The sequence below is a fragment of the Monodon monoceros genome, unplaced genomic scaffold (assembly GCF_005190385.1).
Source record: "Monodon monoceros isolate NGI ecotype Baffin Bay Population unplaced genomic scaffold, NGI_Narwhal_1 Super_Scaffold_2, whole genome shotgun sequence".
NCBI lineage: Eukaryota > Metazoa > Chordata > Mammalia > Artiodactyla > Monodontidae > Monodon > Monodon monoceros.
The window spans coordinates 59,944,807-59,962,339 of NW_021703776.1; the positions used below are offsets into that span (position 1 = coordinate 59,944,807).

The window sequence follows — 17,533 nt, forward strand, 5'->3', positions numbered from 1 at the left end:
GACCAGCCCATATGTGTGCTTCATGATTACGCAGTCCTTTTCTAAGCTCATTCCTACTTTCCAGCCTCCACTGACACCCTATCCACCTCTGCTGGGTCCCCAGGGCTCTGAGTTCACCCTCCAGCACTGTGGATGAGGCTGGGATCACAACCAAACTGGGGGCCCCCTGAGGGTGGGCCCAGGCCTTCTTCTTCTTCTCTGAATCTCTCCAGGGTGGGCCCGCAGAGGGCTGGGCTCAGAGAAGAAAACGATAAAGAATACTGACCTACTGGGGTAAGAGGTGTCCTGTGGCTGTCATTTCTCTGTGACCTTGGTGTCAGGACAGACACAGGCCGACTTACAGACAGAGTGGAGGGGGGTTGCAGGGGCCCAACCCGTTTCTGCTGGGAACGTGGAGTCCCACCCCAAGGCCGGGGCTGAGATGGGCACGGTGTCCTGTAATCCTGGTGAATATTCAGCCGTTCTGTCCCCTTCGCTGGCTCCTGCCTATGCAAACAGCCACCTAGGAAGGGGAGGCAGACGGTGTGCTGGCAGCGGCGACAGCAGCAGGGGACGGTGGGCAGGAGAGCGGGGCTCACCGAGGCTGACCGAGGAGCCGTGGCCACGCCCCTACCATGGACAGCAAGGTGTGGGGTACCTGCATCCTCTGCTTGCTGCGCCCCTTACCCATCGTGAGTAGCCAGCTCAGACCCTCCTGCCCCTCCCACTGGGCTCGAGATCTGGGAGCCACAGGGCCGTACTGGGGTCCACCCTTCACCAGCACAGGAGTCTCTCTACCAAGCCAGTGGTAGCTTGACTTGGAGAACTCTTCGTCTCCTCCATGGCCCCCTCCTCTCCTCCCCCACCCTTCCCAGGCAGGCTACTCATCCCTGGGGAGCTCTGACAAGCAAACGGTCCTTCCTGGGGCTGAACGGAATTTGCTTGCCCGTTGCTCCCCGCAGGGCCTGTCTGCACCCTCTGGGGGCCACAAGACGCTGTCCCCAGACAGTACGTCTGCCTCCCCTTCACACCCCAAGTCTTATCCACACCCCCTCCTCCGACAAGCTCCCCAGAGCCCTCTCTCTCCCCACGAGCCCTGGAGCCACTCCGTTTGGTTGCTTCCTTTGAAGAGGGTGTGGCCAGGGACTGAGAGGTCCTGGGTAAGTGGTGAGCAGCTGCTCTCCTCCGGCATTTGGGGGACACTTCCTCGCATGATACGCCCTGGGGCCCTGAGAAGCTGTCCAGCTCCGAGGCCTAGAGGGCTGGAGAACGGGCTGCCAGGAGGGGGCCCTCTCTGAATGTGCCACATTTCCCCAGCATGCTTTCCCGGAGTGAATGCAAGTGACAGGGACGCGGGGACCAGGATGGGAGACACAGGTCCCGGGGAGGCAGCTGCAGCTCCCAGGGACTCCTGAGAGCCCGCGGGGACTGAGGGCTCCCTCTGCTCCGCTGGCTTGTGTGTGAGTGTGTGTATGTGGGCGGGGGCCCGAGCCGCGCCTCCCAGGCACAGTGCTGCACCTGCCCCTCATGCATGGCCTTTAGACTTGAAAGCTGGAGCCGTGAAACTAGCTGTGTGATCTGTGCAAGTCCTTTCCTGAGCCTCACTTTGTAAAAGAGCACAGTATCTGCCCCCCAGGGCTGCTGTGCATGAAGTCAGATCTGACTTGTCAAAGGCTGGGCATGGGGTGCAGTATGGGAGACTTCTACGCCCTCCCCTCTTCAGTGAGGGGTGCCTCCTGCCTCTCATCTGTGTGCACCCTACAATGAATGCTCTATTTTTAGGAGGGGAGACTGAGATCCTGTGGGGGTCATTCAGCTGCTGGTGTCAGGGTCAGTGCCGGCACCAAGTCACTGTTTCCCAGTGTGGCCTCCATCCTGCACAGACCCCGGGTTAGCTGTAGTCACGGTCAGCAAGGCCGAGGTACACAGGGTGACAGTCTCCCCTCAGGAGGAGTGGGTCTGGTACAGGGGCCAGATGATCCCCGAGCCCTAGGTGAGTGGGGCGGGGTTTGGGTAAGTCTTGGAAAGGTCCACCGTTCCCCACCCCGTACCGTCTCCACCACACATCTGGGTCATGAGTTGGGCTTCCCTGAATTTTCCTCCCCTTAGGAACTGTGAGGGCTGTCTGTCTCTCCTTTTGGTGGGAGGCTTCCCACCAGGGACCCTAGTTCTTTTGGCCTCAGTGGTTCCCTAGTTAGGCCCTGAGAAGGTACCCCAGGAAGGGATGGGCTGCAGACGTGGAGGGGGTGGAAGGGCAGACGGAGCCTGCAATCCCATATCAGGCGAGTCTGCCCTCCCCATCTACCCGCTTCTGACCATCAGACTGCTACTGGGGACATGTGGGGGAGATAAGACGGGGGCTCTGCTCTGAGATGGCTCCTGGGTCCCTGAGTCCCAGGGAGGAAGCCAAGAGGCACCACCAGGTTGGAGACCCAGAGCCTGGGTGGCAGGTGGAATCTGTAACCTGAGGTCCCAGGGGCCCAAGCAGGAGGTGGCAGAGCTGAGCCCAAGCTGGATTTGGGCGAACAGGGTCAGCAGGTCAGGACAGGGGTGTCCTTCCCCGTAGGGCAGGGCTGGTAGGGGTGAGCCTACTTACTGGGCTGGGTCTCCAGGTCCTCTCTTAGCCCACTGGCCTGTCCTTGGGTCCCTTCCATGTGGTCACCTACTGTCCACTGTCCCCACTCTGGTGTTTGAAGTCCCTTCTCTCTGACCCCAGCCCCTGTCTTGCATCCACTGTGCTCTTTGCTGTGCCTGGATTTATGTGAAAGGACACTGGGCGTTAATTAAACACCTGCTGATACAGACTCTGTGCCAGACATTGGGGCTTGTGTGTGCATGTGTGTGTGCGTGTGGGTGCGAGGATGGCCATGGGAAGGGCTCTCCCTTCACTCAGCTCAGCTGCATCTGCCCACTCCCTTGTCTGTGCACATTCTTTGTCCCCAGTGCTCTTTTCCTCACCAATTAAAAAAAATAATAAAAGCTCCTTTTGTTTCAGGTCCGGCTCAAATGCCACCTTCTCAGTCCCTGTGAGAAGGGCCACCCTCCTATAGTGCCTGTCCTGCCTCTGATCAGTTTGTATTGGATCTATCAGGACCAGGTTTTAGCTCCCATTCTCACTCCACGCCTCCCTGTGAAATCCTTGGGGACAGAAATCTACACTGATCCAATTTGATGTGCATGTTGTACACAAATGTGGGCTATGGATCATGTTCACAGTGTAAGGAGCGTGTCTTATAAAGTTGGGTTCCCTCACATGTATCTGTCTGGGGCTGTGCCCTGTTGGACAGTCCATTTCAGTTTTTCTCCAGTCTGGGGCAGTGGGAGGGAGAGGTGTTAAGAATTCCTGCCTTTGACTCCCAGCTTCCTAGAGAACTTGTTAAAATGCAAAGTCCTAGATCCAGCCATAGATCTCTGCATATTCTTGGTTCCATCCCAGGTGATCTGCAGTTAGATCATGAGGCACACTCTCAGAAATACTGCTAGAGGGTTTCCAGAAAAACAGCTTCTTTACCAGCTTCCAGGGATCATTCCCTGTGGTCACTGGGTGGCACCAGGCTCTGGGAAACTCCTAAACTGTAATCCTTCCTGATTACTGAGTCACACCACAAACCCATTATCCCTCCATGTATCTGTCCATTACCTACCCATCCATCTTCATGTGCATGCCCTCATCCATCCACCTGTCCACCCATCCACCCATCCATGCATGTATTCACGCATCCGTCTGTCCGTCTATCTATTCACCTATCTATTGTACGTATGTTCACTCATTCTACCAGCCAGCCACACAGTTACCCGTTCATTCATTCATCCATGAATCCACATTCATCTCTTTCACCTCATTCATCTACTCATTCACTTCTCCGTCTATCCTCTCACTTACTAATCTACCTATTTTTTTCACATATCTTTGCCAGGGTACCTCTGAAAGCAGAGCCTGAGACAAAGGCATCGGTGTAGGTAGTTGTATTAATTTCCTATTGCTGCCGTAACAAGTTACCACCAACTTAGTGACTTAAAACGGCACACATCTATTTTCTTACAATTCTGGAGGTCAGAAGTCCAAAATGGTTTTCAGTGGCTTAAAACCAAAGTGTTGGCAGGCTGCATAGTGCTTTCTGGAGACTGTAGGGGAGAACTCGCTTCCTTGTCTTTTCCGGTTTCTAGATGCCACCTGCATTCCTTGGTTCATGACCCTACACCTCCAAAGCCAGCAGTGTAGCACCTTCATCTCTGTCTCTCTCTCTCTGTCTCTCTGTCTCTCTCTCTCTCCCTCATACACACACACACACACACACACACACACTCACACGCATACTCCTCTGCTTCTGTCAGAATATCTCCTTATCTCACCCTGACACTCCTGCTTCCCTCTTATAAAGACCCCTGTGATGACGTTGGGTCCACCCAGATAATCCAGGATAATCGCTCCATCTCCAGATCATTAACTTAATCACATCTGCCAAGTCTCTTTGTAAGGTTGCATAGTCACAGGTTTCAGGGATTAGGACATGGACATTTGGGGGGGGGGCATTACTCTGTCTACCAAGGTACTTTATGCAGAATTGCCTTTGGGGAGTGGGAGTACAGAGCAGGGGAGTAAGACAAAGAAGGAAAAAAGGCTGCTACACGGATGCATTATTGAGTTGGCCATCTCTGTGAGATCTTCTGAAGACTTTTGTTTAATGTGACTCAGAACTTACTTCCATGAAATGAAAAGGGGAAGCAGCCGTCCAAATCTCTATTCTCTCTGCCTCCCTCCCTTCCTGCTTGTCTGCCTTTCGTCCAAATATCCATTAAGCATACCTGGATGAGTCGGGCCCTGTGCTTAAGAGCACGGCCGTGGAAATGAATCAGGCTTTATCTCTGTCTTCAGGTCATTAGACCAGCAAACCCAGAAGAAGCATCCAGCTGGCTTAGCTCATCCCATTCACTGTCTCCTGCAGGTACTGGGCCACGTGCACCCAGAGTGTGACTACATCACCCAGCTGAGAGAGGATGAGCGAGCTTGTCTGCAAGCGGCAGAGGGGATGTCCAACTCCACCTTGGGTACGTGGCTTGGGAGGGCGGGGGTGGCTTGTCACGGATTTCCTGATCTCCTCCAGCCTCCCATTCAGGATGGTGGACAAGCCTGTCCCCTGGGCTGGGTCTCCTCTGCTCCCATCTCGCTGTCTAGGCTGCCCCAGGACCTGGGACGGGCTGCTGTGCTGGCCGACGGCAGGCTCTGGCGAGTGGGTGAGCCTCCCCTGCCCGGCTTTCTTCTCTCACTTCAGCTCAGAGCCAGGTGAGGGGCGATGGGGGTGTGATGGGGGAAGGGGGGACGCGGAGGTGACGTGGTTTCATCTGGTGGTGGCAGAATGTGGTGGCCACACCCCTGGCTTTGGGGCCAGGCAGACCTGGATTGAGCACCGCCTTCCCCCTTCCCCTCTTTCAGTGTGACCTTGGGCGAGTCAGTCACCTTCCCAGACCCTCAGCTCTCTGACCTCCTGAGACCTGGGGAAAACAAGAGCACTAACTGCATGGAGGGTGGGGTTAATGATCGGGGCTTGGCAGTGCTGAACTCAGGGCCTGGAATTGAGTAAATGTCCTCTGGGAAGTTGCCTGCTTCACCTCCCTGGGCGTCTGGGGTGGACGGTCCCTCCAGGGGCAGAGAGGGCCTCCTTTCTCCCTCCTGCCCTTAAGACGCTGGAGGCCCAACTTGCTACTCTGCTCCTCAAGGGAACCATTCTTTCAATGAACAGAAGGTGAGTCTGAGGCCAGAGAGGAAGTTCCTAGACCGTGTCCCAAGCAGGCTGGGCCTGGACCCCAGGCCTCTGGAGAGAAGGCTCCTCTCTCTCTGCTGCAGAGATGGGCTGTCTGTGCAGACCCTGCCAGGGTCACTCCCCGGCTCCCCAACCTCTCCTGGGGAGAGGAGCAGCTGTCCTGACAAAATCTCTCCTTCCCCGCCTCTGTTGCCTCCCAGGGGCCGGGGCCTTGAAGCGGGATTGCACCATCACGGGCTGGTCTGAGCCCTTCCCGCCCTATCCTGAGGCCTGTCCTGTGCCCCTGGAGCTGCTAACTGAAGAGGTGAGAGGCTCCTGGCGTCTTGGAGGAAGGGTCGCCGTGGATGTTTGATTGGGTGGTGGACCGCACAACTGTAGGGGCCGCCATTCCCATTGTAGTCAGCAGGTTGGAATATCCATTACAGCACATTTCCGGAAGATGGCAGCGTCTGGAAGAGAGGGGGTCTTGTGCTAACTTGCTCTAGGGTGACAGGTGGACCATGCAGCTAGGAGGGAGAGGGGAGGCAGAGGAAAGGGAGGGAGATGTGCTGGCCACCGTCTTCTTTTCTCCTTGGCGTACCCTCTCTGTGCCCAGGCCTCCAGGGCAGGGAGTTGAGAGTAGTTCTGGGAAACAAAGGCCCTTAGTGGTCCTGGGCAAGCTCCTTGCCCTCTTTGGCCCTCAGCCTGTGGGCAAGCGAGAGAAACCAAAGCCTGGAGTGATGTCAGTGCCCCCTAACCTAGCTGGCACACCCCACGCTTCCAAATTGACCATGGCCTTTGCAAGGGCCTCCACACCCATAATTCCATATCTCTTTCCCCCCAGCCCTGAAGGCAAAGCACGAGTCTGACATTTTTTCAGATAAAAAGACTGAGCCTGGGAGGGGCGATGATTGCCTGCGACCCTCAGGGGAGCTGGGTCCCCGATCGATCCCCTCCCCGCAAGGCTGCACGCTCTGTCCCCATCTCCGGAGTCCAGGCTTGACTTTGATGGATCCAAATCCTTGGTCTTGGAAAGAGCTTTTCCTTGCAGCTGTCCCTGGCTGTCCCCTTTATTTGGGGATGCCGCGTTCCCAAGCCAGTGAGCAAGCTGGATGTCAATAAACAAGCCCGATTTCCTCCTGAGCTTTGTCACTCCCCCGGGGACGGGGACGTGCAGTTTCTGTGGCAGCCTCCCCTACCCCCAGCGACAGCCAGAGTTAAGCATCTAGCTCCCCTCCCCCTCCCCCCACCCCTCCCCTGCTTCCTCACCAGCCGACAGGCTGCAAACAAAAGCTTCGCTTCAGTTCCCGAGGGAGTTTGCTGTGGTCCCCACAGACGCCCCTGCCCCGACACGGGCAGGTTCGGGATAGAATTGAAAATGTCACCTGCTTGATTGTCAAGCCCCCCTTTCCTCAAAGGCCCAGTTGCTGAGCGTTCCTCCGTCTCCACCCTCCCCAGAAATCCTACTTCTCCACCGTGAGGGTCGTCTACACCATGGGCCACAGCGTCTCTGCCGTGGCCCTCTTCATGGCCATCACCATCCTGGCTGCCCTCAGGTTCGCCATCCTCATCACCTGTTCCAGAACCTACGCCTCCGCATCGCCCACGGCGCCAAACTCGAACCCTTACCTGGACATGCAAGACGTTCCCAGATCTGGCATCAGCCATTTCTAACTTTTCCTTTCCCTTCCCCCAGGAGCAGACCCCTCCCTTCACACTCCAGGCCTGGCTCCCACCTCTACACCTCTGCTTGTGTGGAACTTATTCTATTTGCTTGGAATGCCTGCCTCCCTTTTTCTCAGTGCCCTCACATCCGTTAACGTTCAAAGCTCAGCTCTCGTCTGCCTCAAGGATCCTCTTTGGCTCTGCTGTGAAGCCCTTCTTGGCTAATTCAACCCTTTGATCTTTGCCCTCTCAAAGCCCCACCTCACCCCACCCCCCAGCCTGGCCTGCGCTGTTCTCTGTCTCCTGGGGATGAGCCGCCTCTCTCTGATCATCAGGGGGCTCCCCTGGGCAGGACCCTGTCCTTTCTGCCTCTGTCCTCCACACCGTGAGCTCCCTGAAGGCAAGGGACTGACTGCTATTCTCTGTCCTCTCACCTACACTGAGCCCAGCTGTCCTGCAAGGTTATAGCTGAAGCCTCAAGTTCAACGCAATCCATGCAATCCAATCTGAGGCAATCCAATACAAGCCAATTCAGTTCGCCTCCCGCCCTGCTCAGCCTCCCCAAGCCCCGCTTTGAGCACAACCGAAGCACCTCTCCCACCTTGCGTCCTGTTCCTCTCCCCTCCTGTCCCCTCCAGGAGGCTCCACTGCCCCAGGAACTACATCCACACCCAGCTGTTCGTCACCTTTATTCTCAAGGCGGGAGCTGTGTTCCTGAAGGATGCCACCCTCTTTCACGGCGAGGACACGGACCACTGCAGCTTCTCCACTGTAACAGCCATGGGTCGGGGTGCTGGTGCGGGTGCGGGCGAGGAGGTTGGATTAGAGATGCAGATGTGCCTGTCGGGGTAGCGGGGGCTGACCCTGCGGCTCCCGCTTTGCTAACGACAGAGCGGGAAATCACCTCTCCCCCTTCCTCCCCCTCCTTGCGGTCAAGTTCTAAATCCTCCGGCTGTTTCCTGGACAACGGTGCCCATCCACAGCGCTTCCCTTATTCCACTCTCCACTCCACATTCTGTATTCCTGTTCCATTCCCCATCCCATATCCCAACCTGGACCCCATTTCACTCCAGCCAGCCTTTCCATTTCACACTTCCTCCGAGCACTGTCTGTCTGTGCTGGGCGTGGGTATGTCAGGGCCTGGGCAGAGCCGTGTGCCTCCCTTGAGGAGCACCCCGGGTGCCTAAGGGGACAGATTATACCAGATTTTATGGGACCACTAGGTAGAGGAGAGGGCTTCAGGGAGGAGATAGCTTTGGAGCTGGGTGGGCAGCAATGATAGGGAGGGAGTGGGGAAGGCCAGGGTGAACGTGTCCAGTGTGAGAGGACCTGCTCTCACGGACAGGAGAAGCTGGGGCAAGTCCAAGAAACAGGGGTGTCATCCTGGAGGCAGGGAGGTGGGCTATGAGAAGAGACCGAAAATAAGGGAAGTTGGGCTGAGTGTGGTGGCCCAGCACTTACCAGGTACTCTGACACCGTGCTGGAAATGAACAGCTACATGAATGAACAGGTGACCTTCATTCGTTAATGAAAGACATAATAATAGTATCTGTACCGAGCACTTATGTGACAGGTGTTACGCTAAATGCTTTACATATGTTATCTCCTTTTACTTCCTACATCTATTTTCATTTTAGTCCCATATGTAGATGAGGGATGACTGGCGATGTCACCCGGCAGCTGAATGGTGGGGGAGGGGCCAAGCCTGGGCCATTGTGAGCTCAGAGGCGAAGCTCCTCACCCGACAGAGGAGCAGAGTCATGCAGTGAATGCATGAATGCATGCACGGGTGCACGCGCGTATGTTCGCGGGATGGAGCAGTGCGTGAATACATGGCGTTCAGTATCCTCAGCTCTAGGGGTTGACTTGAGCTCAGGAGGGTGCGGTGAGAGGAGAGACAGTAGCAATTCGCATACAGGGCTTCCGTTTAATCCATATGATGAGGCCACGAGCCGGCACTGGAGGGTTTTCCTTTTAGAGATGAAAAGCTAAGGTGTGGGAAGGTTATCCAGCTGGTAAATTTGAACCCAGGCTGTCTGGATCCCAAATCTGTGCTCTTAACCACCACATTACCCTACCACACACCCCTCTGGGGCAGCCCAAGGTGGAGGAGACCTGGAGGTTTGGGGCCTGAGTGGGGTAGGGGAGACTTCGCGGGGCTCCACTGGATGTCCGGGCTCTGAAGTGCCCAGCCCCTGGCCCGCAGGTTCTGTGCAAGGTCTCTGTGGCCACCTCCCATTTCGCCACCATGACCAACTTCAGCTGGCTGCTGGCAGAAGCTGTCTACCTGACCTGCCTCTTGGCCTCCACGTCACCCAGCGCAAGGAGAACCTTCTGGTGGCTGGTCCTTGCTGGCTGGGGTGAGCACCGAGGGCTGGTTTGGGCACTGTGCGGGTGTTGGGGGGTCGGGGGTGCCCAGGGAGCTCACACCAAGGTCCCTTCATCTCACTCACGATCACCCCAAGGCCCAGGGAGAGGAAGGGCAGCCTACAGTCCTACAGCAAGTGCTGGAGTTCAGGGCCAGGTTCCCGGTCTCCGGGCTCTCTCGTGGTTCCACATTCACAGTGTCCTGTGTGACTGGCTGTAGTGGTGGGAGGTGGGCACAGGATGAAGACCCCTTACTCGTGTCTTTTCTGTACCCCCTCAGGGCTTCCCCTGCTCTTCACCGGCATGTGGGTGGGTTGCAAGCTGGCCTTTGAGGATGTCGCGTGAGTCTGGGCTATCTCTTCATCACACCCGTACTGGGTCCCCATGGGGCATGGACTGGACGCTCAGGCAATGAGGCTGTCCTCCAAGCTGGGAAGAGGAGGAGAGCTCCCAGGCTTGGGAGAGGGGTGGGAGATGCAGTCGTGGATCGCACAAAAGGGGCTTGAGCCTGGGCACGAAGGGGGTGCAGAATCTCAGGGTTCGGGGCTCAGGGGGTAGGGGGCTGTAAGTGGGGGCCTTCTGGAACAGGGGGCATGTTGGAGCCACAAGAAGGCAGCAAACAGACTGAGTTTTGAGAAACTCAACCACCTAGGTGGAGAGAAGCAGTGAACCCAGCTTGCATCAGGGCACGCCTTTGGAAAGTGCCTAAGTGTCTGAGAGCACATAGACAAGGCTGGCTGGGAGCAGGGTGAGGCTAGAAGGCTCAAATTCCAAAGTGAGGAACCTAGAGGCTGGTAGGTAGAGAGGAGGGAGGAGCATGGGTGCCACAGAAAAGGGCTTTCCAGCAGCTGCACTCTTCCCACCCCATCCCACCTCCCCATCAGTCCCGGCCTGTCCTCTCCCCAGGTGCTGGGACCTGGACGACAGCTCCCCCTACTGGTGGATCATCAAAGGACCCATCGTCCTTTCCGTTGGGGTCAGTGCCTGGGGCCAGCGTCCTCTGCTTTCTTCAGCCAACCTCCCTGGGTCCACCGAGCAGCCATACACAGCAGGAAACATGACTCCAGGCTGGGAGTCAGGACACATGGGGTTCCAGCCTGGTTCTGCCCCAGATTCTCTGTGAGGCCCTCTCTGGACCTCAGCAGCCCATTGGTAAAACCAGCGCTCAGGCCTCTTCTAGTTCAGAGCTTTGATGAGTCTGGCGCCCTGGTTGCAGATCACCTACCACTGCAGTGAGGCTGGGCTGGGAGAGTAGAAGACGCGGCAGCTGAAACTCCTACCTGCTCCCACGTGGAAGACAGGGCAGCTAGGACTGGTTTTTGTGGCCTGGGTGAATGTACGCATTTTTGTCAGTTTTGCAGTTGTACAAAGAGAAGGCCACATGCTTTGTGCCAGAGAAGAGCCTGAGAGGTGCTGGAGGCAGGATGGCAAGGCCTGACCTCCCACCCTTGGTCCTGGGACTGGAAAGGGAGGGGGACCCTGAGCCCCCTATGGGACTGTCCAGTCTCAGTCGACAAGGTCTAGAGCAATGACCTGCACATCCATCTACCTGCACATCCCTGCCTCTCAAGGATTTGAGGTTTCTAGTCCCCAAAGATGTCCCACCCCAGGCCATTTGGGTCACCCCTGACCCTTGCCTTCCACCTTCCTACACCTCTATTTCCAGGTGAACTTTGGGCTTTTTCTCAATATTATCCGTATCTTGCTGAGGAAACTGGAGCCAGCTCAGGGCAGCCTCCACACCCAGCGTCAGTACTGGTAATGTGTGTGTGTGTGTGTGTGTGTGTGTGTTTCCAGGGGTTCTGGGGACATAACTGGAGTAGGAGTCAGCATGGTTCTCTTTTATGCACGATTAGGCATCCATGATCCTGGTCCAGTGCTTGTCCCTATGTCCCCAGAGAGAATAGATACGGTTCCTGCCCTCCAGTAGGTCACAATATAGGAAGAATGGGGCTCCAAACAGCCAGTTGCCAGGCCAAATAGGCTGGTGAGTGTTGGGATCAATTTCTACGGGAGCCTGTGGAAGGAGATCCTTTCTAAACAGATGGTGGGGTTGGAGTACAGTCTGGGAAGACTTCCTGGAAGAGGTGTCTTTGAACTAGGCTTTGAAAAATGCATAGACTTGACTAGAATAAATAGAGACAAGAGAATTTGGCAGAGGGAACAGCAAAATCCAGGGGCCCAAAGTAAGGAAGCCCACGGTGCATGTGGGGAGTTCTCCAGGGTGGCTGGTGTGTAGAATTTATATGGGAAGCTGGTGGGAAGTGAAAGTAGGTAGGGGTCCCATGGGACTTTCTAATGCCTGCCTTGGGCTTGTTTTGTTCTGCAGGCGTCTCTCCAAGTCAACCCTTTTCCTCATCCCGCTGTTTGGGATTCACTACATCATCTTCAACTTCCTGCCTGACAGTGCTGGCCTGGGCATTCGCCTCCCCCTGGAGCTGGGACTGGGTTCCTTCCAGGTGAGGACCCCCACAGCACTCACTCCTTCCCTCTGAGTCCTTGGGCAGGAGGAAGGTGCTGCCGCCCACAGGCTTGATTGATTTCATGGTAGGGTGAGGGCAACTAGGCTCGTGATTCTTCCTTCCAGCCACTCATCCATCTATTCAAGTATCCATCTGTCTGTTTTTCTCCCATCCATCCATCTCTCTATTCATTCAACTACTCATGCACCTATCTACATATCCATCCATCTACCCATCCATTCATCCAATCTATTCAACATTTACTGAGCACCTATTATGTGTCAGGCTCTGTGCTTAATACTAGGGGATGCAGAAATAAAGAGAATCAGAGAAACAGGCCAACGGGGCCAACAGTACAGCCTTGGCAGGCTTGCTATGACAATTAGATGTGACAATATGCCTGGCACATGGTAAGTGATGAATACGTCTACTTTCCCTTTTCCCAAACACTTGGTCCAAGTCACAGCCTGGCGGAGAGTAGGGGAAAAAGGTAGTAGGAAGACTGCAGACACCCTGAGGCCAGGCCAAGGTGATGGGGTCCTTTCTCTTTGGCCCCGCAGGGCTTCATTGTTGCCATCCTGTACTGCTTCCTCAACCAAGAGGTATGTGACTCAGGCTATCCTTATTTGTTAAGCCTTCCCTCCCACCAGTCCTAAGGCTGCCTCTCTCTTGCCCAGCCCCTGTAAATCCCCGATCAGGCCAAACACTGAGTCCTGCAATCCTTTGTGGAAATCTGTCCTGAGTTTCTGGATCAAGCTTAACCTGAATACTTCCTGTACACATCTTTTATCCATCCCTCCTCTGGGCTGGGCCAAGATTACTGTCCATTCAGCAGGAGGTGGAGAAGGCCTTTCAGGGATCAGAAGAGGGATCCAGGGGTGGGTTAAAAGGATCCTTTACTTCTGTGTTTCTAAAACTGAACGAGAGAGAGTGGGGGAAGGAAGAAGTCGGCTCCTGGAGAGACAGGGACAAGACACAGAGGAACCAAGAAAGTCAGAGGTAGACATACAAAGTCTAGGAAAATAAATTCAAGTGCAGAGACAGGGAGGATGATGGAGAGAAAAGCCAGGGACTCTGAGAGAGAGCACCTGGAGGGGAGATGCACAAAAAGAACAGACCAGAGATGGACAAACACATGAATAGACAGAAGAGATGGTACCGGTGCACATGTAGAACTATGGAGAGATGGTAAAGAGGAGTGAATTATAACATCCCGCCCAGAAGACACTTTGCATTTTTCCTTTAGGACAGACTTGCTTTATGGGGAGGAGTGGGAGAATTTAACTCAGTGCCCCAGACAACCAGGTCCTGTCGCTGTGTGCACAGGCAGAGTCATGGGCTCCCTCTGGTGGCCAAGGATTTGCTGTGGGCTCTGCGTTCTGCTGGAGACCTGGATGTACATACCTGTACCCCAGCTGTGGAGCATTGCACCCCCCTATTCTGCCACCACTGTCTCTTATTGGCTCCCTCCCCTCTGACATTCTTTGCTCCCATCCTAGCCTTTCTGAGTCTTCTGCAGCCTTATCTGGCGTCTGGATGCAGACGCAGGGCTGCAGTATCTGGTTGTAGTGGCTCATGGGCCCTGGGGTTGCTGAGAGGGGCAAGGAACAGCCCTGGACGAGGTGGGTGGGATCTGGAAAAGGGGATTCCACAAAGAGTTGTGAAGGGATCTGTCCCAGGAAGAGGTTTGGGGACCAGATAGTTAAATGCCTCTGGAGACAGGGAGCTTACTACCTATCAATGACACTTTCTATCATCAGGAAGCTCATGTTTCCATTCAAGCTTTATGTTGAATGGAAATCTGTCTCCTTTTTGTCTTTGTCACAGCCTAAATTCAGCTCTGTCAGAAATGTCACAGCCTCTCAGCCCCCCTTTTCTCCAGCAGCTCCTTGGAGAGGTGAAGATACAGACACTCCCCCCACCCACCACATCTCCCAAGTGGCTTTTCTTTTAGTTACTCTCAATCCCCTCAATTGCACCTCCTCAGACAGAGTTTGGAGGCCTCTCTTCCTTCAGATCATGTCCCCTGGACAGGTTCCCAGTGGCCACAGTTCAGCTCAGTGGGCAGGGGCAGGAATGAGCCCCAGAGCAGGGGATGGTCTAAGCTTTTGGGGAAGACAGAGTAGTTTTTTGGCCAGAAACTCAAGAAAGCACCCATAAATATCTTTAACTGGGCCTAGACAAAGGCAGTGCTAAAAGAGAAAGGAGCCAAAGGGAATAGTCAGAAATACAGGAAGGAGGAAGTAGTATCCTCTAGAGGTAGTACTTAGCAGTGGCTGTGGCCAACCATAGCTTCTCCTGCTCCAGGAATCCCTGTCTCTGTTTCTCCTGCATGGTCTCCCCCTGCACCCTCAGCCCTACTGGGGTTGAGTAAAGAAGTGGCAATGGGACCTTCCTAACATCCTCCCTCTTGTCCTTGCTTGGAGGTGAGGACTGAGATCTCACGGAGATGGCGTGGCCATGATGCTGAACTTCTGCCAGCCTGGAGGACTCACGCCAAGTGGACGATGCCTTCCCACTCAAGGGCGAAGGTGCTGACATCTGTGTGCTAGGCTGGCCACATCACGTGACTGGAATCCACCCCTGAACATGGGCAGCTACACGGACCCACCATCCTTCAGAGGAGTGGGAGCAGTGGCCCCTGGGAACCCTCAGTTGACGCCTCCACCCAAGCTTCTGCCCAGCCTTTCTTCCCTGTCCTGCCCCTGACTCTTTTCGCCCGGGTCTCTGTGGGTCCACCTCTGATTTCCTTGGTTCCTGTCTGTTCTTCTCATGTTCCTCTTCCTGGAGTCTGGGCCATAGCCCAACGCCAGAGGAGCCAATAAACTTGTAAATGAATAGATACACATTTGAGTGAAACCGTGCGCCTCTGCAGGGGAGGGATCTGTAGGCTTTATTTGAACCCCCGGTGCAGACGTGCATTTATCGCGTCTCAGTTTATGTCACGTCCCCATCACTTGTCTGTGCAAGGATCCTCTTGTTTAATTCATTAAAAAAATGTATTCTCTTTTGTCTCTACCTGCACTCCCATTCCCCTCCTCCCACAGGCAAACATTCCAATGTGTTAAATGTGAATTCTTGTGTTTCTGTGCTCTTGCAAAATGTGTAGTGTTGTGTGTGTCTGTACTTCTAATTTACATAAATGCTGTCGGTTATAGGCTTCATCCTGCTTCTGATGTTTTTCCTCTCAGGTTGGTACTTTTAAGACATCCACCCTTGCTGCCACGTGCTCATCTGGTTGCCTGTTTTGACTGCCGTATGGTGCCACATGGTGTCACCGCCCACGTGTGACCGTCCTGTCTGCCCCTGCCTCTAGGTGAACGTTCACATGCTTGTGCCCTCATGCCCCCATGCCAGCAAGCCTTTCTCCGGGACACATACCACAGAGTGGAAGTGCCAGGTCAGCGGTTGTGCCTTTTCTTAACGTGACGGAGTGGTGCCAGATTGCACTCCAGAGCTCCGGCGAGATCTCCACTCCCACCAGCAGCTCTGTCAACACTAGGCATTACCCAGTCTTTGGGTAAAGAGATCATGGCTGATGTTTATTTTTTTTTTAAATCCCTTCTGTTTCTCCCAAATGCCCTACAATGAGTATGAACTGCTTTTATGATCTGAGACTAAAGGAAGAAATGCATGGTAGGGTTTTTAGACTGTGGCCACACTTTGACATTTGTCTGACCAGGAAAGTGCTGGGCAGCTGGGCATTTATGGCCAACAATGTGACCTTGGGTTTCATATGGCTGCACCTCCTTTCACTGGAACCCCTGTGACTGTAAGGGCAAGAGTGGCCATCAGAAGAGAAGACAATGTGCAGGGAAGGCTGAGGTAGTGAAGGAAGGCTTCCTGGAGGCTGGGGAATGGAGCTGAGTTATGCAGGACAGATCTACTGTGAGTGGTTCAAAAATGGGAGAGATTTCGTTTTAACAGTCAGAGTGGTCTCCTGAAGTTTTTGTTTTCCTAAACCCTGGGGAGGGGCTGTGCCCTTCTATTTATTTATTTTTACTTTAAAATTTTATTTATTTTATTTTTTGCTGTGTTGGGTCTTCTTTGCTGCACGTGTGCTTTTCTCTGGTTGTGGCAAGCGGGGGCTACTCTTTGTTGCGGTGCGTGGCCTTCTCATTGCGGTGGCTTCCCTTGTTGCAGAGCATGGGGTCTAGGTGCGCGGGCTTCAGTAGTTGTGGCAGGCGGGCTCAGTAGTTGTGGCGTACGGGCTTAGTTGCTCCGTGGCCTGTGGGATCTTCCCGGACCAGGGCTCAAACCTGTGTCCCCTGCATTGGCAGGTGGATTGTTAACCACTGCACCGCCAGAGAAGCCCCTCCTGAAGTCTTAACTGGCATCAGTAGTGGTTAGTTAGCAGTTAGTGTTAGCAGTTTGTGGCGGTAGCAGTGCTCGAAGCAGAAGCTCACTTTGTGAATTGTCCATCCCTTCCCTAGAGGTTTCATCTATGGCTGGAAGTCTACTCCTTGCTCCGTCCAGTTTCTACTGGAGCCTCAAATTCCCACCACTTTGCTAGTCTCTTCCACTACAAGGATCCTTTGCCTGGGGCTACACTGAGGGTTTCTGGGCAGATTCCTTGATTGGCAAACGCTTCCCTTCTCGGGGCCTCAGCAACCCCATCTGCAGCGGGAAGGAGTCGGTCAATAGGTGACTGAGAGCTTTTCGAAAGGGACATTGAATTACAGGCAACAGAGTTGAGAAGAGCAATGCTTAACTTGGCCACCAGGTGGCAGAACAAGGGCGGTCAAGAACATTGGCTGGGCTGACCAAGCTCCCTGATGAGGCCCCAAAGCTGGAGATGGACACAGGGCTCCCAGGGCCTGGCCTGGGCCACAGTGAGCCTGCAGGGCTGGTGGAAGAAGGACCTCATGGTCTGGCCAGCGTAGGGGGGCAGGAGGCTTTTGGAGGAGGGGGGGAATGGGACACCCCCAAGTCCTTCCGACCCCAGTCTTGAGGAGGAAGAAGCTGATAAGAAGAGTGAGAGCTGAAGAGATAGGAGAACCTGTGCTCACTGGAATCTCTATACAGGGTTCACACTAGATGGGAGGGGTTTCCCTGGGCCCCTGGTTTTAGCAGGGAAAGTAGGATTTTCCATCATCCACTGTAGCGTTTTCCTTCCAGCCAGCTTCTCCTCAGGTCCTGAAAGGAGTTTCCTAAAGGGAAGGAAGAAACGTCCCTGTTGTGGACAACCTCTACTCCTCTCCACTGTGGGGAGGAGGAGGGAGGGTAAAAAAGAGGGGCCTGTTTCCTGTCCCAGAGGAGACCCCAGGAATGTTGAAGAGATCCCCAGGGATGAGCCCAAACCTGGATGTGAATAAGAAC

General features: G+C 54.7%; 1 protein-coding gene across 1 annotated transcript; it reads left to right on the top strand.

Annotated features, from left to right (window-relative positions):
• The first annotated feature begins 526 nt into the window (after window positions 1-526).
• Window positions 527-15,221, top strand: GHRHR (growth hormone releasing hormone receptor). The gene is made up of 13 exons (XM_029233197.1): window positions 527-671; window positions 4,926-5,028; window positions 5,156-5,263; window positions 5,942-6,045; window positions 7,179-7,276; window positions 8,024-8,156; window positions 9,592-9,745; window positions 10,033-10,093; window positions 10,659-10,728; window positions 11,419-11,510; window positions 12,082-12,211; window positions 12,775-12,816; window positions 14,641-15,221. The coding sequence occupies exons 1-13, from the start codon at window positions 615-617 to the stop codon at window positions 14,764-14,766; spliced, it is 1,278 nt and encodes a 425-aa protein (XP_029089030.1). The 5' UTR covers window positions 527-614; the 3' UTR covers window positions 14,767-15,221.
• Window positions 15,222-17,533: the final 2,312 nt, after the last annotated feature.

Bases quoted from the DNA above. Each gene is read 5' to 3' on its own strand.
- GHRHR (XM_029233197.1), top strand. From the start codon at position 615: ATGGACAGCAAGGTGTGGGGTACCTGCATCCTCTGCTTGCTGCGCCCC. The intron at 11,511-12,081 runs GTAATGTGTGTG...TTTGTTCTGCAG, and splicing joins CACACCCAGCGTCAGTACTG to GCGTCTCTCCAAGTCAACCC. The intron at 12,817-14,640 runs GTATGTGACTCA...CCTTGCTTGGAG, and splicing joins ACTGCTTCCTCAACCAAGAG to GTGAGGACTGAGATCTCACG.